Here is a 26,982-nt window from a genome sequence, read left to right on the forward strand (position 1 = left end):
TCTGCTGTGTATTAACACACTCCTCCAGTGAGGATCATTAATGTTCACCTCACATATATCCCAGAGCTGTCCTCCCTCACTGCTCCATACACCACTTCCTGGAGTCGGCGCCTGGCCCTCCAGCGAATACAAGGCTACAATTCACTGGCGAGGCCCGGCTGCGATCAGCTGTGTCGTCTGTGAATGCCGAGGGCCTTGCTGGGGTCTCCTGTTCCAGTACCACCCCTCTGTTGTGAACGTTTAATGCAGCCGTGAGCGTGAGGAGGAGGCTTCTTCCTGGCAGCTTGTAGGCTAACCACAGAGGCTGATACAGTGTTGGCTGATCGTGTTGAGAGATATTCGAGCTTTGGGTTTGAAATACATAGATCACTAGCTTCCAAAAATGGTGTTAATCTTCACTACATTCAGTTTAGTAAATACTGAGTAAAGCAGTCCCCCATCATAATGATTATACATAGGCACGTGCCTAGTGCTTTTAACTTGTAGATTTCAAAGCACTTCTTGAAAGTGGGTGTCATTTTTCTTGTCCCATAGTTGGGGAAACTGAGTCACGGTGAGTTTGTGACTGGCCCAAAGTCACAGAAGCAGCAGTGGGATTAGCACCTGGGTCTCCTGACTTCTAGTTCCCTACTCTGATTACTAGACCTGCTTCCCAAAAAGCATTGAGTTTAAAGTGCTCTGTTCTAACAGATCCTTTAAGAATGTACACACCTCTTTCTTGGAACAGCCCCATTGTTTTTAGACTGAAACTTCAGCTCAGTCTCCACCTTCTGTGGACAAATGGGATCCATTTCTGGTTTCTGCTAGAGGACCAGAGCCATCAGATCCATCCCTCCATTCAAAAATCTTGTTGCCACTTTGAACCAATTAAAATTTCCCCCTGGAATTTTCTTGTGTTGCTTCCTCGCAATAGGCCAGCAAAGGGGGAACTGACAAATCCAGATCTGTACGGTGCAACAGACGGGGCTGAGAGTGGGTTGTAGACTGAAGTTTGGGAGGGGCAGTTCAGGGCAGGCTTGTCTTGATCCTCTTTTTTCCCTCCCCGCCCCCATACCCTTGAGCACACCGGCTGTATGTCTGACCCCTCTGCCTTTTTTCCCAGGTTCTTCAAGACTGTCAAAGGTATCGGAGTAATATCCGAGAGACAGGAGATCTGTGGGTGAGTTGCAACAACGGACTGTGCTGGCCATTGAAAGCCTTACATTGAAAAGGGGTTAGAGCAGTCAGGCCTTTGGTGAAGTGCGGGGAACGGGGGTGTCTGCTGGTGAATGCTTTGTTTCTGAGTGGGGCGTTGAAGGGTTCTGTGCTGTGGTACGAAGGCTTTTGAGTGGTAGTTGGGTACTATGGAAATAATTAAACATCACCTTAACGCCTGTAATCCCTAAACTGTAATCCCTAAGTAGCGAGGATTGCTTCACCTACCGTTGAAGTGCGGCCATCTTGAGGGGTGAATGGAGCGCAGGAGCTTTGTGTTACACAGCAACTCTAGGGGAGTTTAGGACAGGAGATGGGAGAGACTGTTGCATCTAACTGACACTGCAAAGGGTAGTAGGAGGGGATGGGAGAGGGTAGGTAGGCTAGGAATGCAATTGCCTAAATTGGAACTTGTCCATATTCTTCTCACGTTTGGATCATGAATAAAATGAAAGTCTTTTCCACCTTTGTCAGGGGATTGGAAGCGATTTACCCTTTGGAACCGAGCCAGTGATTTCTTCTTCCTGATGGGTCTAGAAATGCGGTTCTGTGTTTGTGAATGAGAGCTGTATTTAGAGGCATGTGAGGTCCCGCCCTACTGTGCCCACAATTACATTTTTCTTCCTGGTCCTTTGGAGGCCAGCTCCTCAGGTGGCAGAAATCAGTGGCGCTCATTTGACTTCAGCGGAGCTGCGCCTGTTTATACCAATGGCAAATCTGGGCCAAAGTTTGGAGACACTCCTCTCTTTGTTGGCTGAGTCCTGTTCAGCTGGGTGGGAAGATGACTGTTTAGTGTCACCCACAAGTTTTGTAATGTTTTCCCAATATTCCTTGGCAGGGGCACTTGCACGACAGATATGGGCAGCTTGTGAATATTTATACCAAACTTCTACTCACCAAGATATCCTTTCACCTAAAGGTAATTCCATCTCCCACCCCTTCAGAAAGTTTGACAGATTTTTGCTACAAAGCTGCTGTTCTCTTTCTCTTATTTGTTGAATTCACACTGTTCTGAGAGCGGGTGTGAATACTAGATTAGGAAGAGCCATTATTGAGCAGAGATCTTAGCTTGAAATGTACCTATGTGTCTGGAGTGGAGGTGTGGGACCTGCCATAAAAATATTGCTGAATTTATGAAGACTTTTCTTTTTGAAGCATCCTGACTTTCCCCCAGGCCTAGAAGTGACGGATGAGGTGCTAGAAAAGGCTGCTGGGACAGATGTGAATAACATGTAAGTTTCCTTTTAGGTATTTAAAACCTTCTACAAAGCATAATGACTCTCTTTGTCCTGAGCACCATTCATGTAAATGGTGCATCCTGTCAATGAAATACTCCACATTAAAGTTCAAAGTGCTCTGTGTTGGAGACACAGGCCAGCTTATTTTATTAGACTGATAAAGCCATAAAATGCATCATAAACCTGAGTGAGGCAAACAGCGTCTTTGCACAGAAGGACCTTTGCGGAGTGCTGCATGAGCTGTGAGCGAGACTGTTGTTTATCATTTATAAGTGGCAAGATGGGGCTAGTGTAAAGGTAAGCGCATGCTGATGATATTCCTCCTGCAGGGAACTTCAGCCTGAATCCACATCAGCCAACCCTGCCAGCCATGGGCCAAAGTGCAAATAAGCTGAGTACCTGCAGCTCTCATTGAGTCCTGGGTGTTCGGCACCTCTGAAAAGCGGGCCCCAAAGTTCTGTCATCTTAAGCAGCGCAGCAGGAAACAGTCAGATCTGTTAGATTCTCTCCAAAGGGAGGTGGTGGAAGCCCCTTTCCTTGTCTCTTAAGACTGGACAGAGCTGTGGAAAAGACCCTGTCAGGAACAAGCTGGGGTGGGAGGGTTTGCCTAGATGGCCCAACAGGAACAGTCCACCTATCTACCTCTGACTTCTGTGATCCCGATACCAAAGCCCATTTGTTAGGCAGATGGCAGCCAGGACCCCGTGGTAAGAATGCCCAGATAGCTGCTTCCCAGAAGTCCCTAGGGGCCAGTGGCTGACTTTCTCTTCTTCTGTGTGCACCAGAATGCAATGAAAAATAGCCCAGTGTCTCCACTCCCAACCTCATCTCATTCTGTTTGGGAACCCTCAGGAAGTGACTTGCATACTGTAAGGAGGGGGCTGATAGTCCAATCCACGAGCAGGATGGAGTAAGGGGGAAGAATCTGCTTCTCTCTCCGTGGATGTGTTGGCCTCTGCAGCATCTTGGGTCCTAATGGCAGTGTCTAACGGGTGATAATAGAACAGTACTGTGCACCAGTGCTGGGGGAAAGAGATTACAGCGGTCTATGGTCCTGGCCCCAAACATGCACCTTCCTCTGCGTTACCACCGTGGTTGATAGCCTTTACTGTAGAGTGCTTTAGTATTTTTTGACGAAAGGGCACACAGTGCTGTAGTAATAACTGCTTCTCCGGGGATGAGGGAGGAAGAAAGTTTTGTGTGTTAGCATTGCAGGAATGCTTTCCATCCCAATGACAACACTGCAGTACTAAACATAAGACAGCACCCTACAGTCATGGCCCCCAAACACAATGGAAACCCAGGGCAAGTTGTGTATCCCTCTGCACTGTTACTGCAGTATTACCAAGAGTTTATCTAGTACTGTAGTAATCCTCTCACTTGCTGGGTGGCAGTTAGGTTTGTATTTATAGCCTGCTTGCTACCCCGGCACTGTGTGCTGATAGTAAAAATAAATGACTGGAGCTGTGGTCTGAACAGTGCAGCTGACAGTGTTGTGAAGGCATCTTACAATACTGTGCTGTACAATACTACAGCATCTTTTTTAATAAGGGTTTCTATGCGGATCCTGACTTTGCTCTTCGTGTAACACAATGGGGGGATTTTGTTTTTTCAGCTTTCAGCTCACAGTCGAGATGTTTGATTACATGGACTGTGAACTCAAACTCACAGAGTCAGGTAAGCAGTGTGACGCCGTCCCCTACTGTTTGCGGTATTTTCTCCAGGCTGATGTTAGTTTCTAGTCTCGGTCAGTAATCAAGTTAAGAACTAGTCTTTTCTCATCTAATAATGAGATCCATAGGTTTTAAAGTAGTCTTTCAGCTTTGTTTGCTTATAACCACAACTGTCTAAACAGGCCAATTTGGGGAAGATATTTAACAATCTGACTGCTTGGTGCAAACCTATATTGGCTCTGAACAATGACAAACCATGTGGTAGTGCTGGGAAAAGATGTATTTTTATTGCTCATTGATACAAAGATGTTAATTACATGCATTACGCAAAGCTTTTATTCCCAGAAACCGGAGATTGCAGTCAGTAATGTATTCTTTATAAATATTCATTTCCCTTTCTGAAATGTCCTCTTTGAGAGCTGAAGGGCTCGGCAAGTGGAAACAGCGAGGCTGCTTTTAGTTACTTGCCTGGTCTCATTCTGAAAGAATTTTTGATGACTTAAAATTTTTGTTTTTTATTTTTTTAACCAGCCAGGAACGTGCAGCTGGAGAGGGGGCAGGAAACGTAATATATTCTAATGGTCTTCACTTCCCGAATGACTAAAAACACTTGATTCTCTTACTGTCTCCTCCAAGATGGTTGTAAATGATCCAATTATGCTGGGGGGGGGAATTAAAACTGCCATTTTATAGTCACAAATACTTGAATCTGAACACAGAGGAAGTTGAAGTTGAATATTCTGGCTGGATTTCTGTAAAAGAAATGAATAATTTTCTGACCATTGATGACATGGAGTTACAAAATCTACAATAATGGCAATCCAGTCTCATGGCCAAGGCATGAGACAATTCCAGCATGGAGCAGGAGGGAATCTTATACCCCCTTTGTTCTCATCACCCTTCACAATTGGTTACCTGCCCCCTCTTCCTTTTGTAGCATCAAATATTGGCTGCTGCTTGAGGCGAGATATCTGAGCAGGTGGAACGGTGTGACAGAACAGGTGTCTTACATTGAGAATAAAAGCTAGGGAGGTTCTGCCCATCTCGGTCTCAGTATCTTTAACCTCAAGTGCTTGGTGCCAACCAGCCCCTGGAGAGAACCCAGGTAGTTCATAAGTGACTCTGACTCGCAGGAAGAACTCTGGAAGTTCTGATCACAAGGAGGGGCAGCTGCTTTGCTCCCACTAGTCTAGTTCAGCTGCACTGGCCTTGCATGTGAACTAAGAGTTCATTCCACTTGTGGTAGGTAGAGACACGGACTTTGTAGTTAATTATAAAGCTTTGTAATCCAGGTAGCACGCTCCACTCTGCCCAATGGCAAGTTGAGTAAACAAAGACACTAGGGCTCCAGCTGCAGGCTCAGTCAGGGTTACCATATGCTGCTTCCCCAGAATGAGACCAAGTCTGTACCTATCTTATCCAAGATCTCGCTAGCCACCCCAGCTGCACTGCAGTGGCTTTTAACTTGTCACACTGTAACCTGACACTGGGTAAAGACTTAATCTGTGCAGGTCTCGCCCCCTGGTCCTGATTCGATTCTGCCTGGTAGCAGTAGATAGACGCAGGCAGGTGTTGTCTGTGATCTGCCCAGTATTAGAAGCCAGAGCTCCTGCGTCCCAGCCCAGTATCTTAACCAGGAGGCTGTTCTTCCTCTCTTGGGAGCAGCCTGTCAGTGAGACGCTTCTATCCTGCCTGAACATGCCCCTGGGCAGCCTGTATTTAACTGTACCTCTTACTAGATGAAACCATTGCAGAGTCCTAACCCCGCTTCCTCCTGCAGTTCTCAGACAGCTCAACACCGCCATGGCCGTGTCTCAGATGTCGTCTGTTCAGTGCAGGCTGGCTCCTCTCATCCAGGTGATCCAGGACTGCAGCCACCTCTATCACTACACTGTCCAGTTAATGTTCAAGCTCCACGCCTGTGAGTCACCCGCTGTGCATGATTTCCTGAAGCTCTGCCCCTCTGGCGTCTGAACTCACTGTCGCATCTGCCACTTGCAGACACCACTGCACCTGTGGCAGTTCAGCTTCTCTGGCTGCTGGGTTAAAGCCATTAACAGGTGCCAACCTGCAACAGCTTCATGTTTATAACACTGAGCTGGCTTTGTCTGCGGCACTGAAATGCTTAAAGTAGCTTGGCACCCTTCACCTCACTACCCTGAAAAAGACGTTCAGGCCCCTGCCCCCTCCTCTGCCCCAGCCTTTCTGACTGTGCCGGACACTGTGTGGCTTAATGTCTAATTCAGTGCACTACCCCCGGGACAGGGGAGCCATGCGGCTGTGCAAGCGGGGGCCGTGGGTAACTGGGTGCAGTTCTGTGGAGGTCAGACTAGGTGAGCTAATGGTCCCGTCTGCCCTTGGAATCTATGAGTCTGTTGTTTCAATATCCAGTTGTTTCAGGCCCTGTCCACTCTGAGACCAGACCCATGCTGGCTGACAGCCAAGGGGTTAGCAGGGCTCTCGCATGAATTTTCTGGCTGGTGGGGACAGGCGCTTTCTTTTCTGTGCTGTAGACTTAACCCTGCAGGGCATCTATTGCTTGGTGTTAGAATACGGTTCTGGAAGTAAAATTCCCAGTGCACAATAGTCAGGAAACAGCAGGAACGCTTCCAGCAATGGCTGCATTTAAAGATGGTTCTAGGTTGGCGCGGGCTCCGGTCTGTGCATGCAGTTGGCTGTCACTGAGCGTTGGTAGGTGATTGCTAATATACAATCCCTTACATGAGCCATTAATCTATCCTGGGTGCCAGCTATGCTATTAAACCCCAAGTGTTGGCTTAAGATAACTAATGTGAGCCTTGTGCATGGTGCCCCATGGTGCATTTTGCAAACGTCTCCCTTCGTGATGGTGTCTCACTGAGCATTTGCTTGATTTCATGGGCCAAGCTTCAGTTTCCTCTTGCTGAAAGAGTTAAAGCAGTGATCTGCATGTGACGGTTCTGAGCTGAGCAAGTCATTCCTATGCCTGGGTTTCTGATGCCTTTTAAAGGCCCTTCCCCCACTGTAAAGATACACTTTAATCCCAGAGCACCTTTCCCTGCAATCAGCTTTCAGTTTTCATATCCCTGCAGCTCAGTAACACTATCAGGCTTGGCTGTGTGTATGGAAGGTTTATAAAGTATGTGCTCTGATTGTGGACTATAGTCCACTTGTTTCCACTGCTGACTTTTTGATTAGTTCCCTTGTTTGCAGTAACATACTTTGTTACTGGTTCCCCAGGGAGCAGCGAGGCAGGGTTTGATTTCACCTGGAGGTTGGGAACCTGAGTACTCGACATTCCCAGGAAATGTGAGAGGGTCAGAGCCCCATCTCCTTTCAGCATCATGGATTCAACATCCTTTCACCACTTGGATTAAAAGATCAAATTGAGCTTGGCTGAAACACAAATGGCCGTCTCCCACCCTGCATTCCCAATTTCCAGGCCAAGCTTTTATGGACAAACTTAACGAAATGTACATTTCTTGAACACTTTGGACTCTGAGAGTAACTTCCCCTGAATAGCCCAACCAAGCACTCGCTAGCTAAGCCTTCCAGTGTCCTATGAGATGTAAAAGAGATCTAGCAACAGCTGCAGCCACAGCTGGGGTATAACACAGCAGAATTCCTGTGTCACTTTCATCTGACAGGCAACAGGTTGGATTCGCATTGAGGCATCAATAACTAAACTGCATCTCCAAATGTGAAAACTTCTGGGGATCTACTTTAGCCCCTTGACCATACCTGGATTTTTTTTTTTTAAAGTAGTTTGTGGTCAGATCACATTTTAGTACATTTTCTCTGGAGCGTTCAGAGGTCTCTTTCTCACCCAGTATTTCATGGGCAGTTTCTTCCAGCTAGTTGGATCAGGTGTACGGAAAGGTCCTTTCCCAGCTGAAGCATTGAGTGGTACTGTGCTCTGTGCACTGACTTAGCATGTGCTGTGTTTCTCAGGTTGGGCTGGTAATTTCTTTATCTCCTCGACTGTTCTAGGTCTGCCAGCTGATACGCTGCAAGGTCACCGAGACCGGTTCCACGAGCAGTTCCGCAGGTAACGAAGGGCGCCCTAGTGCGGGGCAGTGGCTCGCAGCTGTTCTGAATGCTCCAATTTCCAAGGCTCCCACTACTCCCATTTTAATAATTTCCGTTTTCTTCTCTCTAGCCTCAAAAACTTCTTTAAAAGGGCTTCAGACATGTTGTACTTCAAGCGGCTCATCCAGATCCCCAGGCTGCCAGAGGTACCATCCGCTTTCCTTACTGCATGCTGATGTCTTTTGACACGGAACCAGAAACATACATGACACTTTAAAGAATAGCCAGAAACAGAGTCCCTGCCCCAAAGGCCTTGCAGTCCATTATGTGCGTGCAGAGCCTGGGAAGCAGAGTGCTGTAGTGAGGGCTCTGAAACAAGGCTTGCCAGCAACCCAAGCCTGGCGCTTCAGGTAACCCTGTTGATCTCAGTTGCCTAGGGGCAACTCATGGCTCTCCAGGTGTCCAAATGCACCTCAAAGTCCAAGAGCAAGGGAATTCAGAGCTAAAGGTGCCTTGCTTGAGCTTTAATTCTCCCTGTAACGACTGCCTATCGCAAGGTGTTCATAGCAGTGCAGGGAGTGTGTCCTGCAGTCTCTTTATTTCAATGGTCTGAAGTCTTCTGCTTCAGCCATGAATTTCCTTGATTGGCTCCATGTTCAGAGAGAGGGAGTGTTGGCTGATCCGATGGCCGGAATGATGCCAGACATCGAGAGTGTGTCTGGTTCCCATCGACTTTCAAAGGAAGGCAGCAGTACAACAGGCACCATGGAGAATCAGCAGGGAGCGAGTTGTCCACTTCAGGGGTTCCCCCCTTTTTTCACTCTGCAGACCACTCTGTAAGAGAGAGCGAAACACTGGTTGGATCTGGCCCTGCTGCCTGGTTCTCAAAGTGTTCAATTCCAGAGATCATCAGGAATGGCTCTGCGGATGCCAGTGGCCCATGGGCCATAGAGTGAGAACCACTGAACAACTATCTTGTTCTCTCCCATACCCTGAGGTGCTGAAGCACTAACAGAACGTAGTCATGATGGTACCTGGTACCCTCCTGATCTAGCAATGTGCTCACCCCCACTGGGGCTGTACGCTGGGTGCACTGGTCAGTTCATTTCACCACAACCAGGTGAAACATGTTTGGTTTTCTGTTGTCTTGACAGAGCCCCCCTAACTTCTTGCGGGCGTCTGCCCTGGCAGAGCACGTGAAACCGGTGGTTGTCATCCCCGAGGAGGCCCCTGAAGACGAAGAACCAGAAAACTTAATCGAGATCAGTACAGCTCCTCCAGTGGAACAGCAGGTGAGAGCTCAGAGATTCTTCTCAGGGGTGTGTTGGAAAGGCAAGAAAACCGAAGTCTGTCTAGGGTGCTAAAGGTCTGTGGTAATCTCCATTCCAAGGCACTGAACACTAGGAGTGTTGCTTAAAAATGGAATTGGAGCGAGCCACATGCTGTTCTTTGCACTCCGTACAGTAACTTCTGCAGCATTTCCTGCAATCTGTGTCGCTGTGCTGAAGGACAAGACGTTTGGTCTTGGGTTCGTTAGTCTCCCTGGACGACCTCGGTCGGGACTCTTCCTCTCCTCCCACATGGTTGCCTGTTCCTTGTTTTGAACAGCTGGTTACAGCTGAGGCTAGGCATCATTCTGTATAATATGGCTGGGCTGGGGGTCAGGATTTGGGAAGGGCAGGGAAGTTGATGGCAGCATGGTATGCAGACCCAGGGACTGAGGAAGCTCCTTGCCTTCGAATTTGGAAGGACACAGACGTTTAACAATGTTTCCAAGGACCATGGGGATATTTTTTTTTCACATCGTTGCAATCTGAGAGTCTTGGTTTGTCATGGAAGCTGTTGGGGTGGATGACCCTCAGTAGGGAGTAAGTGGCATGAATTGGGCTCTCTCCTGCAGCCAGGGTATTGGGCTTCTTGCAACTGTTGTCTCTGGCTTTACTGACTGCTTGTGTGCAAAACAGATTAACCTGGCCACCTTCCCAGACTTTCTGTGACAGGTTACCAGGCGAGCGAGGCCTAATCTGACTTAGGCCAACCCCTGTCAGACACTTGGAAGGGCTGAGCCTAACTTGGTGCCATCTTTCTTTTGCAGAACGTGTCGGATATATTTGAACAGACCTTCGGCCCCCCCAATGGTGTTCGGGATGACAGGTGAGGGGGACGGCGGTCAGCTGACGCTAGGAGGGAGCTGCTGCTTTCTGGGCTAGTAATGAGGCTCATTCTTTATTCCCAGGGATCTCCAAATCGAAAACCTAAAGAAAGAAGTGGACTTGCTTCGGGCTGAGCTAGAGAAAATTAAACTGGAGGTAAAGCCTGGCGCTGTGGAGAGCTGGGGTGGAGGAGGAAGAACCCAGTTCCTGTCCCCTGCCACTGCCCTGTGTCCTCTCATGTTAGAACTTTCCGGATTACCACAGCTGGATGACAGGCTCGGAATCCATTTGCTGAATATTGTCACCAGTTGAGTGACTCAATGTACTGGGGTGAAGAGAATTTTGCTGTTAGAAAAATATATTCCTCTCCAGTTGGATCTAGTGGCCATTCCCAGAGATCCCATGTCAGAGTGCGCGTGTGCATGCTGGCATATTAGCTGAGGACTTCACAGGCCAAGGTAGACTCTGGGGAATCCCGGACAGGCCATTGTCAGAGTCATTGTCAAAGCCACCCCTAGCACTCAGGAGTGCCTGGCCCCTAGCCCTGTGCTCAGTCCGGGCCAGGCTCACTGAATCGGGTGGGTAACTGCAGATGTCTGTGTCTGTAGGCTCAGCGGTACATCACGCAGCTCAAGGCCCAGATCAACAGCCTGGAGGCTGAGCTGGAGGAGCAACGGAAACAAAAGCAGAAAGCGCTGGTGGATAACGAACAGCTCCGGGATGAGGTGGAGCGACTGCAGAGGGCACAGCTGGAGAGCAGCCGAACGCAGGGGCTTTATGTTGAAGCTGAAAGTAGGTGACAGCTACAGAGACTCCAGAGAGAGAAGGAGAGTGTGAGCCGAGGGACCTAGAACTAAAATAAACCTTTGATGCCCAGGGGTGGCTGAATCCAGGGCTGTGGTGTTGGGTCTGTCCCTTGTGGAGAGGATGTTCCCTGTAGCCATTCATTGCTTAGTCAGGAACAGCTCCAAACCCTGCAGTGTTTGACCAGATATTTTTAAGGGAAATGCCATTAGCTGCTTATGGCAAAGTGATGGGAACAAACTGGCTCAAACTGCTTAATAGGATGCCCCGTGTTTAGCAACTAGTCTCTGCTGTTCCTGTGTTTCCCCTGTGTGTGTGAGTCGCTGTGGGTCAGAAGGCTGGTTAGTACTGAATCGCCAGGGTGCAGAGTGTGGAGTTCTTGGGTGTAACTGATGCTGGGAATGTTCTTGCCTCTGCCAGAGAAAGCCAGTGCCACGGAAACGCGCTACGCCAAGCTGAAAGAGAAACACAGCGAGCTCATCAACACGCACGCAGAGCTGCTGCGAAAGGTGAGGGCTGGCTAGTGTGGCTACAGGATCGCTGGGGCTTTAGCGGAGCCAGAGGGTGTCACAGAAAAAAAGTGATCCGGGTAACTACAGGCCTGTTAGTTTAACATCTGTAGTGTGCAAGGTATTAGAGAAAATTCTGAAAGAGAAACTAGTTGAGGACCTGGAGGTTAGTGGCAATTGCGATAAATTACAACATGGTTTTACGAAGGGCAGATCGTGCCAAACGAATCTGATCTCCTTCTTTGAGAAAGTAACGGATTTATTAGATAAGGGAAATGCGGTGGACCTAATATACCTGGATTTCAGTAAAGCGTTTGATACTGTACCCCATGAGGAATTATTGGTTAAACTGAAAAACATGGGGATCGATATGAAAATCCAGAGGTGGATAAGGAATTGGTTAATGGGGAGAATGCAGCGGGTCGTATTAAAGGGTGAACTGTCAGGTTGGAGGGAGGTTACTAGTGGAGTGCCTCAAGGTTCGGTTTTGGGACCCATTTTATTTAATCTATTTATAACTGACCTCGGAACCGATTGCAGGAGTGGGCTGATAAAGTTTGCGGATGATACGAAGGTGGGAGGCGTTGTAAATTCGGAGGAGGATAGGGATATCCTGCAGGGAGACTTGAACGAGCTTGTGAATTGGAGTATCAGGAATAGGATGAAATTTAATAGTAAAAAGTGTAAGGTGATGCATTTGGGGATGACTAATAAAAATTTTAGTTACAAGATGGGGACGCATTGGTTAGAAGTAACGGAAGAGGAGAAGGACCTAGGGGTCCTAGTAGACCGCAGGATGACTATGAGTCGACAATGCGACGTGGCGGTGAAAAAAGCCAATGCTGTCTTGGGATGCATTAGGCGAGGTATATCTAGTAGGGATAAGGAGGTCCTGCTTCCGTTGTACAAGGCGCTGGTGAGACCTCATTTGGAGTACTGTGTGCAGTTCTGGTCTCCCATGTTTAAAAAAGATGAACTCAAACTGGAACGGGTGCAGAGAAGGGCCACTAGGATGATCAGAGGAATGGAAAACCTGTCGTATGAAAAGAGACTAGAGGAGCTTGGGTTGTTTAGTCTGACAAAGCGAAGGCTGAGGGGGGATATGATTGCTATCTTTAAATATATTAGAGGGATTAATACGAGGGAGGGAGAAGAATTATTCCAGTTTAGTACTAATGTGGATACGAGAACGAATGGATATAAACTGGCCGTGGGGAGGTTCAGGCTTGAAATTAGACGAAGGTTTCTGACCGTCAGAGGGGTGAAATATTGGAACGGCCTTCCGAGGGAAACGGTGGGGGCGACGGACCTGTCTGGTTTTAAGATTAAGTTAGATAAATTTATGGAGGGAATGGTTTAATGGTAAAACATAGTAGTCAAGGAAAACCAAGAAATGGTAGGTAAATTGTATAATGGCTGACAGGGGTCAGGCTGGAGACTCTTGCCTATATGCTCGGGGTCTTACTGATCGCCATATTTGGGGTCGGGAAGGAATTTTCCTCCAGGGCAGATTGGCTGAGCCTCTGGAGGTTTTTCGCCTTCCTCCGCAGCATAGGGCAGGGATCTCTAGCAGGAGGGTTTCTGCCGATTGAAGTCACCTAAAACAGGATTGGGGACTTCAACAGCAGAGTCCAGGGAAGGGGTAGGGACGGTTTTATGGCCTGCAGCATGCAAGGGGTCAGACCAGATGATCATAATGGTCCCTTCTGACCTTAAAGTCTATGAGTCTATGAGTCTATGAGAAATCAGCTTGTATATTTTTCTCTCCCTGTTCCACTCCCCTGCTGCCGCTGCCTGTCTAGCCCTGGCCTCTTTTCTGCCCGTCCCTGCAGTCTCGACACTGTTAATTCAGGACCCCCTTCCTGCCATCTGCAGCCTTTCTACGTCTCTCCATGACCCCTTTATCTTTTCTCGGGCCTGTCAATTTCTTTCTTTCTGTTACCTGTGGCATTTGGGGATATGTACTTTGTATGAAAGGTGCTGTCCAAAATACAGATCCTGCCAGGGCTCATTGGCCTGAGTAAAGAGGCGAAGGATCAAATGAGGAATTTGGAATTTGAATCGACTGGATTGAATGAGCCATGAAACGCTTTCAACCCTAGCAGTGGTGCTTGGAGGTTCCCCATCCCTGCCCCTTACACACACACACCCCTGATATACCAAAACAACTCTCCAATCCTCCTCTCTTGTGCTCAGAATGCAGATACTGCCAAGCAACTAACAGTCACCCAGCAGAGCCAGGAAGAAGTGGCTCGTGTCAAAGAGCAGCTGGCGTTTCAGATGGAGCAGGTGAAGCGGGAGTCGGAGATGAAGGTATGTCTACTGCTGCCCAAAGTTCTGCCGTGGTTTTGACCAAAATAGCCTTGATTGCTGATCTTGTTCCTGCAGGAATGAATGTGCACGTGTTTGTACCTGAAAAAATTGTGTGCAGAGCTGTGTTGCTCCTACACACGCAGGCGTCTTCGCTGGTTTGGCAGCCACAAAATAAGAGGCGGCGTTGAGATCAAGTGATCATCTCTGGCCTGATTGCTCTGAGGTGCTGAGCGTCTGCAGCACCTCGGCAGCCTGCCCTGAACATTGAGGTCAGCGGAAGCTGGGAGCGCTCAGCATCTCTGAAAAATCAGCTGCCGGAAGGACTGAAATTCTCCAAGCAGAGAGCAGTCCTCTAACTAGCCCATTATGTGTGTGATCGATACATGGTCTAGTACTCTTCCTTGTGTCTGGTACATAGCCTGCCCTCTGCCTTCAGGGGCAATTAGTGATTCAAATCCTTCCTAACGACCTGTGTTGGCGTCACTCAGGTTGTCGCTGCCCAGATTCCTTGGCAGTTACGTGGTTTATAGGCACATTTCACCCACGTCTCCTCCAGATTCATTGTCCGTCTGTCCATGAAATCGCCAGGGTGGGTCTAAATTTTCAGCCGTGACTAAAGATTATGGGAGCCCTGCTTGGCACTATAAAGGGGCCTGGTATTCAGAATGTGCCGAGGTCTCTCAAATAAAATCCCTAGTCATGTCTGGAAAACGTAAGCTCCTGTTTCTTTAAGCAGTTGGGCTGCCCTGCCCTGTCCGTCGCCCCCTGGGTTGCAGAGCTGTAGAAAGCCATTGTATAAGGGCACAGAAGTAAACCTGGAGAGCTATCCTGATGCCTTCTCTGATTCCCATCTGTCTGCAAATGTAGCTTGAAGACCAGACCTTGCAGATGGAGCAGCTGAAGAGAGAACTGGAAGCCAAGAAAGAAGAGCTGACCCAGATTCAGAGTTCGCTCAGCCATTCCAAGCAGGTACAGGGCCCAGATGGTAGGAACGCGCCCATGAAGGGGACTGCTTTTTCGAGGTGCTGAGCACCTCTGGGAATTGGACTCCAAGCAGAATCCTGCCTGTAAGAGAGTGCCCGGTGATGCATTTCAACTGTGGGGGACTTTCTGGCATCCCGGCGACAGGCTGGAGAAGGAAATGAAGGATGTCTGCCCCTGTGCATTTGTGTAGATGACCACACAATACACTGGCAGACTTCCCGCTCTTCTTAGGCAGCATTTCAGACCCACAGGGCACCAGGCAACTGCTCCCACTCAGATCCTGGAGATCCCCGTGCTCATTAAAACCAGGTTCTCTGAGTGCACGATCCACCAGGTGGCAACCTGAATATACTGCAGAGGGTGCGCAGGCTGTCAATGGACCTCAGCTTGCAGAATTGGAGTTATAAGGAAATGGATAAACCCCGAGAGCTTCACCCTTGTGCCAACCCCTCTATTGCGAATAAAAGGGCTGGAATGGCATAAAGGGGCCCTAAAAGGTCTCTCTCTCCAGGGGCAGAGTTCCACAGTACAGGTCCTGTGTAAGACAGCTATAGGGCTGCCTTCTGAGCCCCCCTTTGCAAGTCTCAGCAGCGTGGGCCTGGGTTGAGGTACAGCATGAGGCAGCCCTGGGAGTTTGCTGTAACTTAGACCCCCCCAGGACCGTCCCAAGTTACAGCGGAGGCCAGTCCAGCCCTGGAGCAGGCCAGGATTCAGAGGTCACAAAGGTGGCTCAAAGCTACTGCAAGCCGACTCGCCCTGGGCGGGGAGTTCTGTGCTGCACCTCTGAGATGAACAGCACAGAATCTCACCCCAGAAGCTGTATGGCGATGGGCTGTCTCGGGGGATTCATCATGGGCTATACATCTTTCATGTCTAGGTCCCTGACTGCAATGGCTGTGGCTGGCTGTCCAGTGGCCTGTGTGTAAATGAATTTGGTGGGTCCTAGGCCCGTTCCCACTTGGTGCATGTCCTCTTCAGAGAAGCCACTACTGGACTTGGTGCTAAGTAGTTGAGAGACCAAAGCCATGGTGATCTCATGCCACCCCCTGTGCTGGTCTCTCCAGGAGAACAGTCTGAGGGAAGCTTGCCCTGCTGTTGAATAACAGGAGGGGTCCCTCATCGCTTTCTAAGAGCACTAAATTCCTTCCCAGATCTTTAGAAGGCCAAGAATCCCCCATGGCTGGCCGGCCCAGGCTGGCGTCAGTTGTCATGCGGGTTAGTTGGTGCCTGGTGCATAGTGGAGTAGGCAGAGATTTGTGCTGTGCTGAGGGCTTGGATTGTGTGTGAGTAGTTTTGAGACCCTGGCTCTTCCTGCTTTGTTTTCAGGCTGGCTCCGAGCTCCACTCCCAGGTGGAAGCCCTGCATGCTGAGAAGGACTCGCTGAGGAAGTCGGTGAGCGAGAAGGAGTGTGAGCTGCTGTCCGTAAAGGGCCTGATTCAGGAGAAGGAGCTGCTGTTGAACCAGGAGGCAGAGAGGAGTGCTAAAGAAATCAGGGAGCTGCAGGGGAAACTCATGGAAAAGGTACCGGGGAGAAATGTTTAGGGTCTCAGGGCAGAAGCCCCTTTCCCGAGCATCCCTCGGAACCTGCTGGGGCCCCGAGTGATGCACATGCAGAGAAAGGAGCCAGGCAGGAGGCTTAGCCAGCGTGGAATGAATCTACCTAATGCCAAAGAAATCACTTTGTGGTCAGACTGCAAATGTCACGTGGCTGACGTGGCGAACCCCTTACAACCTGAATGGTCACTTGCAGTGACACAGCTTCTCTCGTGGGCAGATCTCCAGGTGATCTGCAGCCAGCAATAAACAAAGCCCCTCCACATCTCTGCCCTTCTGGGAGGGTGTATTGCCCAGCGGTCAGAGCAGTGAACTGGGAGTTTGTTCTTGACTCTGCCATTAATTTGGGCTTCGTACGATCCTGCAATGAAAGGCCATTTTTGCCTCCTGAATATCCCCAAGATTCACTCTAGCCTCATGCCAGATAACCCCCTGGCCTGCTGAAGCCCGTTTCTCATTCTGTCTCCTGGACAGCAGCGTAGTGTGGCTGCGTGGTGAAGGCTGGCCTTGTGGGTGAGGCGCAGAAGTGGGAGGGAAGAGGGGCTCCAGCCTGAGCCCAAACATCTACACTGCAGTTAAACAGCCCCTTAGCCTGAACCCTGTGAGCCCGAGTCAGCTGGCACGGGCCAGCCATGAGTTTTTAATTGCAGTGTAGACATACCCTAGATTCTCTTTTGAGCTCTGCTAGAGACTTCCTGAGTGGCTTTGGGCAAGTCACTTTACCTCTTCTCCTCAGTTTCCCCATCTGTGAAATGGAGGTAATACTTCCCACCAGCTTCTGGGGCACTGTCTGTAAAGCCCACTGAGACCCTGGGCGGAAGGGCAGTGCGGATGGGAAATGATTATTGCAGAGGTGGACAGCTGCAGGCTGGGAAGGACTCCGAGACCCTGCAGCATGTGTAATGTCTTTTGTTTACAACCCACAGAAAAACCAGGAGCAAAGCCTCCAGCAGAAGCTTCTGGATGACCAGTTTGGTATGCTCCAGGGGACGGTGAAGGAGGCAGAGAATATCATCCAGGACGCCATTGCCAAGCTGGACGACCCCTTGCACATCCGATGCACCAGCTCTCCAGGTAGGGAGCTGTTCGGCCAACGCCCGTTGGCAGCCAGGGAGAGCCGAGCTTTGCAGATGCGAGCTGGCTCTGTGCCTTCTCCCTGGCAGGTGGGTGATGCTGCCCCATAAGCCTCCCTGGCACTCTCTTCTTGGCTAAATATTGAGCCTGAGGGGTTCTGGGCTCCTTGGCTTTCCCTGGGGTGAATTATCTGCGACAGAGAATTTTCCTTCTTTCATGAGTCAGACCCTAATGCTGCTTGAACGCACACTTAGGCAACTGGACATCTGTTGGAGTGCGAGGAGAGGGAAGATCCCCTCTAGAAGGGACAGGTAATGCTGATCCCACCCTGGGCCCCCATCTGGCCAGCCAAGCCGCGGCAGAACAGTTTGTTAGCTCTGCTGTCTGTGCCCTTCTGGGTTCCCAGGCTTAGATGCCGGGCTCAGATGCAGGTCTGGAAATGGCTCTTCGCACCGAATAGCTGCAGGGCTCTCTGAACCAGGGGGCTCAGGTCAGCAGCAGCTTGGTCACGGCTGAAGGAGTGTTGGGCTTCAGTAAACAGGAGGCATCTCAAAATAACTGTAGCACTCAAAAGGCAAAAGAAAGGCTCAGCCCCCGATTGGATGCTCAGCACTCAGAGATATCCTCCTACTAATGCAGTCACACTAGGACAGCATGGCCTGGAAAGCCAGGAACAGGTTAATTCTCCTGGGGCCCAGCTGCAACATCCAGACCCTCCAAAGCTTTGGGCTGTTCAGACAGGTACGTGGCCTTGTGCAGGCCCGTGTCCCACGTAATCCCTTCCTCGCCTTCACTTGACCCTTGGTGTCTTTGCAGATTACCTCATCAGCCGGGCGCAGGCCGCCCTGGAGTCTGTGAACTCCTTGGAGAACGGGCACGCGCAGTATATGACCAACATGACAGGTAAAGGCGCCTGGGCCGTGTGTCTGGATTGGAAGCTGGCACCGAGGCCAGTCCCGTGGGAGGGCACGTCTGAAATGGGCAGACCAGGAAGGTCAGGCGTGGTCGCTGCGATTTGGTCCAGACTTGAACAATCCCGTGTGCTTAATGTGTCTGTGAAATCCGCGGGGTGTAAATAAATAAATAAATTGCACGGCGACGGGCCACGTTCAATACCCTGGAACATGGCCCCAGTGCTGAGAGCCTGGGCTCCCCGCCTGGGAGGGAGGAGGTGGGGGGAGTTGGGCATTGAGAGCGCTGGAAACTCTGGTTGTGGGTGGGTTGGGGAGCGTAGGCTGTGCTGGCCCATGGCTGCCATTTCTGCGAGTTCAGAGCTCTGACAGGTGCATTTTAATACCTGCACATGAATTAACTAATGAGGCTCTTCTTGTGTTCAGGGTATTCAAGTCCCAACCTCTCTATCTGGGAGCTAAGGATTAGTGTTCCCAGACTGGGGGACGCTGAGACTTGGAGGGATTGTTCAGCCTCCTAACTTCATATTTAGGCTCCCACGGGTGGGATTTCCAAAGGGAGCCAAGTGACTTAGGTGCAGACGTCCCTTTGGCCTCGACGTCAGACTCCTGTTCATGCAAAGGCTGGCCAGGGTGATTTTACCGTGTCACCCAGTGAGTCGGTGTTGGAGCTCGGACTAGGGTGCAGGAGTCCCTGGCTCCCAGGTCTGTGTGTGGGCTGCTCTGCGCTCGTCAGGCAGTTACCGATTCACCGTGTGTCCCAGCTCTGAGCATTGGTACTTCGGACACTGCTCTGGGGGTCGCTGACAAACGCTTGGTGTAGGCGAGGAGAAGGGCGAGCCGATGGCCAGCAAGCAGGCAACTTCCCGCCTAGAATGATCCCCGAAACGTTTCTCTGGCGCAGGGACCTTTGCGTGTCCAGTGCTCACCCTGTGGCCTGTCTCTCTTTGTTTCGATAGATGCCACTGGGTTGGTGGCGGCCCTGGCCCAGTTTGCTCACTTGACCGCTGACACCATCGTGAATGGCAGTGCCACGTCCCACATGGCACCCACTGACCATGCCGACAGTGAGTAATGAACTCAAAGCCTGCTTTAGGCACTTTCAAAAACCCTGGCGCAGTTAGGACTGGCACCAGCCGGGCAGCCCTGTGTCCTGTTTACTCCCAGGGCAGCCATGGTGTAGCCTGGGCCAGTGCAGGATCCCCCCACTACCCTGCTGAGGTGCCTCCAGCCTGATGTGCGAGATCGCCCTAGTGGGAACAGGCGACTTCGATCTCAGTGGTCCAGTCAGGCCTTGGTCTCTCTGCCAGCATGGTGCCCTTTAATGCCAAAGGTGCTGGTAGCTTGTGTGATGCAGACACTGGACTGAGACCCAACCAGCTAATACATCTCATGCCTTGTAGTGACAAGTTCACGGGCTCTCCCCTGCTCTCAGCACCTGCCCAGATTTCCAGCTCCACTTAATCAGCAGATGCCAGAGGTTGGTGCAGGTTTGAAAACAACCCGCTCCCCATTTGCCTAGTGCATTGGGCCTCTGGGGGCCCCCGCAACCCACAGGGAATGCGGGAGTGTGGCAGGACCCACTGTTGCTGTCGGCGCCTGGCTGATGGAAAGAGGATGTGTACGTGCAGCCGGTACTTTCTTGTGCCGCTGAGGCCCTAGCAAGGTGAGGGGCACATCCTATGATGAGCAGGAAGGTTCGTGTCTGCTGGAGGGGTTTTGAGTGACTCACTACGTAGTGGTTAGGGCTGGGGAGGGCAGATCTGACTAAGCGCCTCTCTGCGGTTACTAAATGTGGTGCAGGCTTCAGCAGATCTTCCTTTCTGTTGTCCAGACATGCACTAATTGAACGTTACGGGCAATCTTCCTTCTTTGCCAAGGATGAATGCAAAGCCTTCCCTGAAGCAGGCTGTCCCTTATTTTTTATGACACTAGCGCCTTATCAGCACTGCACTGTGCAAACATGTAGTGAGAGAGTCCCCGCCCCAGACAGCTTCCTTTTGAACTAGACAAGATGGACAAAGAGTGGGCAGGGAACCAGACCCAAGAGAGACAATGTGACTTGCCGAAGGGCACACAGCGAGTTAGTGACACAGCCACCCATGTCTTCCAAGCTCTAGTCCAGTGCTCTGGCCACTAGACCATGCTACCTCCCTATTTCCTGCCTCGCCTTGTTTGTTCACCTGACTCTCTCCTATGGCTAGTGGTCTTTCCTGTTGTTTATTTTCTCTTCTCCACTGTAATACTTGGCACTAAGATCACACTCTTCAAAGCATTTTACAAATGTTGCTTAACCCACCCAACGTGTCTGAGGAAGAAGCCACAGAGGGAGTCAGTGTGTCAATGTCAGGATTAGCACTCAGGACCTCCTGGTCCCAGTCCGGCGCTTGGACCACTAGACCATAACCCCCTCGCGCAGAGGAAACAAACTGCCTGCATATTTTTTAATCCTTTGCCGTAACTGAGACTCTTTCTCCTGTCAGAATTAACTGAAACCTGCAGGGACTGTGGGCATCGGAGTCTGGAGTATCTGAACGAGCTGAAGGATAAGCAGTTGCTGAGACAGGCAAACCCGGAGGATGTGAGGAGAACTCTACAGGGCATCCTTCAACTGGGCCAGGTAGGGGGCGATCCTCAGAGTGGGGATACACTCGTGGAGGAGCACTTCGTCTTACACACATCATTGTCTTGGGACAAATCCACCCTGGATGTAACTCCATCCAATCCAGAGGAGCCACACCAGGAAAGATTTGACCCACTGGGGCCGAGACATGCAAGTAGGAGGATGCTCAGATGATTCAGAGGGAAAGGAAATAGTGTCCGCAAATGGCGCCCCCTGGCTTCCTCTGCCATTGTTGATGTGCGGGGTGGTTTCCTGGTTTCTATTTATAGCGGCAAAGTTAAGTTAAGCCTTTGCTCTGCAGGGATGTGGCTTCTGCTGGCTAGCGATGAGTGCAGATTAGTGCTTAGCAGCAAGGAGCTTAACACCTTTCACTTTTTTCTCTTGCTGGAAAGTCTGTCGGATCCTCCCAGCTTGTTATACCCGAGGCTGGGGACTGGCTTGGGTTTTAGACATGGCATTTTTACCTTCTTCAGAAATGACTATTCCAGGTCCCAGAACATCTCCCTCCTCAAGTCTCATCCTGATGGGCATTTGCTCTTGGTACCACCAGCCAGCCCCCAAAGGACTCCACCATTGTGTCTTAGACTGGCAGGCAATTATGCATTCACTGTGGTGAGCGCTAGCATGAGGGACTCCCTTCTCCCCCATCCATGGCTGCCCCTCCCTCCTCACTACTCTATACCAGAAATCCAGAGCTGTGATGTATTCCAGCTCCCTTCGTCCATCACCTCTTTCCTCTTGCTCTGTGTTTAAACCCCCTCTAATTTCTTTTTGTTGCAGTCAGGGGGCAGGAGTTCTGTGTTTGTATTTGGTTACACTTGAAAAGCTAAGTGTGTATTGAATTACTGTCCGGCATTCCAAGCCCCGGCTGGAAAAAGGAAACTTTCTTTTGGAATTGGTTTCATGTCTCATTCTTTATGATCTTGTCTAGATATTAATGTGGAACAAATGACTATTTTTTTCTTTTTAGATTAAAAAAACAACCCCCAACTGAACGTAATGTTGGTGAGAGCCTGGAGCCTTGACACATTAATTCTATTTGTGTTTTTGTAGCACCCACCCTCCTTATGTAGGAGCAGGCTCCATTGTGCTGGGGGCTGTACAAGCGCAGATAGGGAGACAATCCTGACCTAAGTTCTAATTTGAATCTCTCTCTCCTGTGCATTTGGGTTCTGCAGGAACCTGATCAAAGTCCAATATCTCAATGTTTGTATTTGATTTTTTTTTTTAATTCCCCGTGTGCTTTATTTTAATTCCAGGAGCTATTTATAGGGGTTGAAATAATACAATGGTGGGTAGCATTTCAGTAGAAATACCCTTAGACCAGATCAAGTTATTTTAGCCCAGTAAGTGGCTCCCTGAAACCGTGAAAAATGTGCAAACCCACATCCACCCTCCTGCCCCAAATCACCACTAGCATTATACATTAATATGCTACTAACTTACAGCACAACGAGCTCTTCTGCCTTCCGCGTGCTCTGGAAAGCTACCGCAGCACTCCTGCCTGCTGAGCATGGCACCATTGTGAGGTGCAGGTCTGTCCCTGGCTTTGGAGTGTTTTCTTTAAATGGAAAATCAAACTTCCTTTATGACCCTTTGAACCTCTCTGAGATTCCTCTGATATATTTACTGCAGGACTCTGGTTCACCTGGATCATTCCCAGCTCTTCATCTTTATGGAGAGGTTTGTTCTTGGGGTTTTGCTCTTTCCAGGCCAAAGAGAGATTCTTGCTAGTTGTTTGTTTGAAAGCTTTGGGAAAGTTTTTATCCTGGCGCCTGATTTCACGCTGGCTCGTCGCTTTCTTCCCTTTGCCAGGAGCTGAGACCTAAAAGCTTAGACATCAAGCAAGAAGAGCTGGGTGATATGGTTGATAAGGAAATGTCCTCCACCTCAGCAGCTATTGAAGATGCTGTCAGAAGGATAGAGGTGAGATGAAGACTGTGGACTCTGTGTCTAGCAGAGAAAAAATCGGAAATCTGTGTGAGACTTCTGGCCTGAGTCCCAGTAGAGCTGTGTGTGTGTCACACTCTGAATCAAGGCCCCCGAGGCAGACAGGGATCCAGAATTCTCAGACCTGACCACGTCAGTTCATTTGACAGGATCTCATGAAGGGAACCCCTCTTCCTTTATTTTTCCTACCACAGCCAATCCGGTGGCAGTTTTTAACCACCTCTTCCTGTCTTCTCAACAGGAGATGATGAATCAGGCCCGAAATAAAAGCTCTGGCGTTAAACTGGAAGTGAACGAGAGGTGAGTAAAAAGTATCAGCTAAGGGAGAGTGGAATCTGGAGCTTCTCTTTTTGAGGGGAAGAGCTATTAATGAGGACACAGATCTCTTTAAATGAAGCCGTCTGTGTAGTGGTGTCTCTGTTGACAAACCTGCCTTTCGTGTGCCTTGTACCATCACCACCACCAGCACTGTTGAATTTCTTATGTTCAAGCAAAATGTTATCTCCTGCAGAGTGGGGAAAAAGCATGTCCCCAATATAACATGCTGGGCTAAAATGTATTTTACTGCAAAACTCCACGTACTGTACCTTGCTGCATCTGTTTTGAAGCTGTTTTCTGGGGTCCCTCAAACCGGGTTCCCCTTGGTCTGGTTTCATTTCCATTTTATTGTAATCACACAGAAGATGTTCCCTCGATCAAACTTGCTAAATATTTTCTCCTTGTTTCCAACAGAATTTTGAACTCCTGCACTGATCTGATGAAGGTTGGTACTTCTGATATTAAACCTACATTAAAATTCCTGGAAATATGTGGTGTAACTTCAAATGCTTGGCTGAGCAATCGCTCTTTATCAAATCCTTGTGAAACAATGGAGTCTGCTTTGATTTGTTTCAGGCAATTAGGCTTCTCGTAATGACATCCACCAACCTACAGAAGGAGATTGTGGAAAGTGGAAGGGTAAGGCTCACTTTGGGACCATACAGCCACTCCTCTTTGTGGGCTGACATGAAATACGGGAGGAATTTTTTTCAAAAATTGCTCGACTTGCGCAAACATGAACCTAACGTCACAGTTTCTAAAGCAGACCGTACACGATGAAACGTGGGATGTTTATTGAAAAAGGCATCTGTAACCTATGCTTTTAGGAGATGTTTGCTCTCATCTTAACAAGCCTGGTCAATGTACAGAAGATGGTGATGACTCAATCCAGTCTATTTTAAACAGAAGTCAAAATTGTCAATCTCTGGGGGGCCTAGAATTATAGATTTAGGTATTTAAGTGAATGTGACCTGATTTGTCAGAGATGTGGAGAGCCTGCAGCTCCACCTGACTTCGGGCACAGCACTTCTGCAAATTGGGCCACTTTTGGGTCGGTGCCTGGATATGGATTTAGGAGCCTCACAGTTTTGGGAAAATTTCACCTGCACGTTCTATGTTTTTGGTCGCATACGTTTGTTTGACCACGGTGCCCTGGGACATGCTGTGTATGGTGTATTCAAGGGAGCTGAAACTTTTAAGAACAATTTGAAAATGTGACATCTATTTTGATATGTTGATTGCTTATTTAGAAACTGATGCAAAGTGAGTCCTAGTAAATGCGACCTAACATTTTCGTGACAACAGGGGGCAGCAACGACACAAGAATTTTATGCTAAGAACTCCCGTTGGACAGAAGGCTTGATCTCTGCCTCCAAAGCTGTGGGATGGGGAGCCACGCAGCTCGTGTAGGTATCTGCAGTGCCTGTCGGTTTTAAATAGTCACAGATTGGAAATGTTTCTCATGCACTGCACAGGAGGTTACCCTCAGTATGTGCTGCACTATGGGTGTACAGAACCCCTGTCTATGCTGTAACCTGTAACCAATGTGCGCTCCGGTTTCCTAGCAACTGAATTTAGAGCTGACCAAATAGACTGTATGCGGTAGGATCCCAGTTCTCTAGACCCAAGCCCCTCAATCAATTGAACAGGTAGTGTTGTCTCCTTGGCTGCTGTCCCGCCTTCCCCTGATCATCGACCCCTAATAATACAGACGATAGATTCTAAGGTTTGTCCCAGGAGAAGGATTTTTGCTTCCTAGCAAATATTGAATATGTTTTGGGTGTTACCACAATCGAAATAGTAGTAGTAATGTAGGGCTCAGTCCTGCCAGGAGTCTGACCTCCATTCCACCGGTGTGAATGGTAGGACTGGGTCTGTGGGAGAATAGTCCACAGCCTGATACATTTCACAGCAAGGAAGCTTTGTTTTCTGATAGCCTGAATCCAGGACCACTCTAATCATCCCTTTCCTCCTTGGTTTTTACACCCTTCAAGTACTGCTAGATTCGGGGGTTTTAGCACGTTTCCTCTATACACGAACCCTTTCAAAGAAAAGCTTTGCAAGCAATTACTTAAAGCCACATGCAGAGTTTGAAGGATAAATAGTTTTGCACTTCCCTTATGTCAGGCTTCTCTAATCAGACTTCACTGTTGATCTGTATTTTAGAGAATCTGCAGACAGAGTGGTCCTGCATACGGGCAAATATGAAGAACTGATTGTCTGCTCCCATGAGATTGCAGCCAGCACAGCCCAGTTGGTGGCTGCATCCAAGGTAAACTTTTGAACAGAAATGCATAAGGAAGAGGTGTAAGCTGTGACAAGTGTCTCCTCTGTTGTTCTGGTGGGGACACATGTAGGCATCAACGTGTGGGGGTCTGCGTCCCCTTCAGAATCAGAGCAGGCTAAGCAAAACTCTCTTGGAGAGGAATTATTACTTTTCAATTTAATTATGTTTTTTTTTAAAGTGAGATATTGAATCCTTCATCTCCAGAAGGGCTGGCCTCTGAAAAGAGGATACAAAACCTTCTTGCCTCTCCTTTTGAGCTGACTCTGTAGCAAGAATTCTGATACCAACACAAAACCCCAGAATAAATAACTGTAGACATCTGTGTTGGAGATTGTATATATTCCATTTTCTGACACCTTTCCAATGTATATGGACAAAAGAGGTTTTTAAAGGTTAAAAATGATTGATAGGTAGATAGATATTGGGTTCTTTTATCTGTGTTGCAACGTTAGTTGATTAAAACTAAAAGTATGTTAAAAGCTTATTTTATTTTTCATCACTGATGCTTTGTTAGTTCACTTATTTTGGTCACATCGGACAATGAAAATAAACTAGTCAATTTCACATTTGCTTCTAGTCCATTTCGTCTTCAGGTTCTTATGGACTAGCAGCATGCTGCTGCAGTAATGTTTAAATTAAAAAACTAAATAACCTTTTAAAAACAAAACCTAGAGGTTGGGCCTAGCCTGCTTGATGCAGCAAATAACCAGATTCTTTCAAACAAAAGCAAATGATGTCTTGCCCCTTTTCCATTTCCGCAGCTTAGCTGTGTCTCATTTGGCTCTGAGTAGACTCTAAAGGGTTCAGGTTTCCATTCACGCACACATTTGGAAGCGTGTTTGCATATGTACAAAAGACTGGCCTCTCTTTGCAGTTTCCTTGTAGCTAAGTGACTCTGAAAACACCTGGTTGATCTTTGCAGGTGAAAGCCGATAAGAGCAGCAGGAACCTGGGCAAGCTCCAGGAGTGCTCACGCAACGTCAATGAAATGGCGGCCAATGTTGTGGCTTCCACTAAGTCCGGACAAGAGCAGATTGAGGACAAAGGTGAGGTGTAAACAGAGCCTTGGGGGTTTCAGTGCAGAAATATACACGACTCTCACACTGACTCCAAGTGTCAGCTCGTGTGCATTTCAAATGAGCAGATAATTTATACACTTCCTGCTAAGCGCCCGTACAGGGCTGGTGGGAGGAGAATATAATGGTGGATCAGTGTTTAAGTGCTATGGGATTCCCACATTCTGGGGTTTGGGGCTCTTGGCCTGCAGAGACCTATGCTTCTATTTGGGCTCTGGGAAGCACATTCAGTCATTTTTACCATCATCGACACCGCTGCTCTTACAACAGACTCCACCGGCCATCTTAAGGACTTTGTCTAGGCACCAAACAT

General features: G+C 48.9%; 1 protein-coding gene across 2 annotated transcripts in view; it reads left to right on the top strand.

Annotated features, from left to right (window-relative positions):
* The window catches only part of HIP1R (huntingtin interacting protein 1 related), a 58,770-nt gene that overhangs the window by 28,384 nt on the left and 3,404 nt on the right, over positions 1 to 26,982 (top strand). For both annotated transcript variants that reach the window (XM_034791113.1, XM_034791114.1), the window contains exons 4-29: positions 1,103 to 1,159; positions 2,033 to 2,113; positions 2,350 to 2,426; positions 4,048 to 4,109; positions 5,886 to 6,026; positions 8,075 to 8,132; positions 8,244 to 8,319; positions 9,268 to 9,405; positions 10,209 to 10,267; positions 10,350 to 10,422; positions 10,875 to 11,058; positions 11,491 to 11,579; positions 13,776 to 13,892; positions 14,760 to 14,861; positions 16,203 to 16,397; positions 17,357 to 17,504; positions 18,321 to 18,407; positions 19,375 to 19,482; positions 20,899 to 21,035; positions 22,854 to 22,964; positions 23,230 to 23,288; positions 23,721 to 23,751; positions 23,883 to 23,945; positions 24,612 to 24,712; positions 25,473 to 25,578; positions 26,516 to 26,639. In XM_034791113.1, coding sequence (XP_034647004.1) covers positions 1,103 to 1,159; positions 2,033 to 2,113; positions 2,350 to 2,426; positions 4,048 to 4,109; positions 5,886 to 6,026; positions 8,075 to 8,132; positions 8,244 to 8,319; positions 9,268 to 9,405; positions 10,209 to 10,267; positions 10,350 to 10,422; positions 10,875 to 11,058; positions 11,491 to 11,579; positions 13,776 to 13,892; positions 14,760 to 14,861; positions 16,203 to 16,397; positions 17,357 to 17,504; positions 18,321 to 18,407; positions 19,375 to 19,482; positions 20,899 to 21,035; positions 22,854 to 22,964; positions 23,230 to 23,288; positions 23,721 to 23,751; positions 23,883 to 23,945; positions 24,612 to 24,712; positions 25,473 to 25,578; positions 26,516 to 26,639 — 2,584 coding nt within the window. The remainder of the gene's footprint in view (positions 1 to 1,102; positions 1,160 to 2,032; positions 2,114 to 2,349; positions 2,427 to 4,047; positions 4,110 to 5,885; positions 6,027 to 8,074; positions 8,133 to 8,243; positions 8,320 to 9,267; positions 9,406 to 10,208; positions 10,268 to 10,349; positions 10,423 to 10,874; positions 11,059 to 11,490; positions 11,580 to 13,775; positions 13,893 to 14,759; positions 14,862 to 16,202; positions 16,398 to 17,356; positions 17,505 to 18,320; positions 18,408 to 19,374; positions 19,483 to 20,898; positions 21,036 to 22,853; positions 22,965 to 23,229; positions 23,289 to 23,720; positions 23,752 to 23,882; positions 23,946 to 24,611; positions 24,713 to 25,472; positions 25,579 to 26,515; positions 26,640 to 26,982) is intronic.

Source organism: Trachemys scripta, chromosome 15, assembly GCF_013100865.1.
Source record: "Trachemys scripta elegans isolate TJP31775 chromosome 15, CAS_Tse_1.0, whole genome shotgun sequence".
Taxonomy (NCBI): domain Eukaryota; kingdom Metazoa; phylum Chordata; order Testudines; family Emydidae; genus Trachemys; species Trachemys scripta.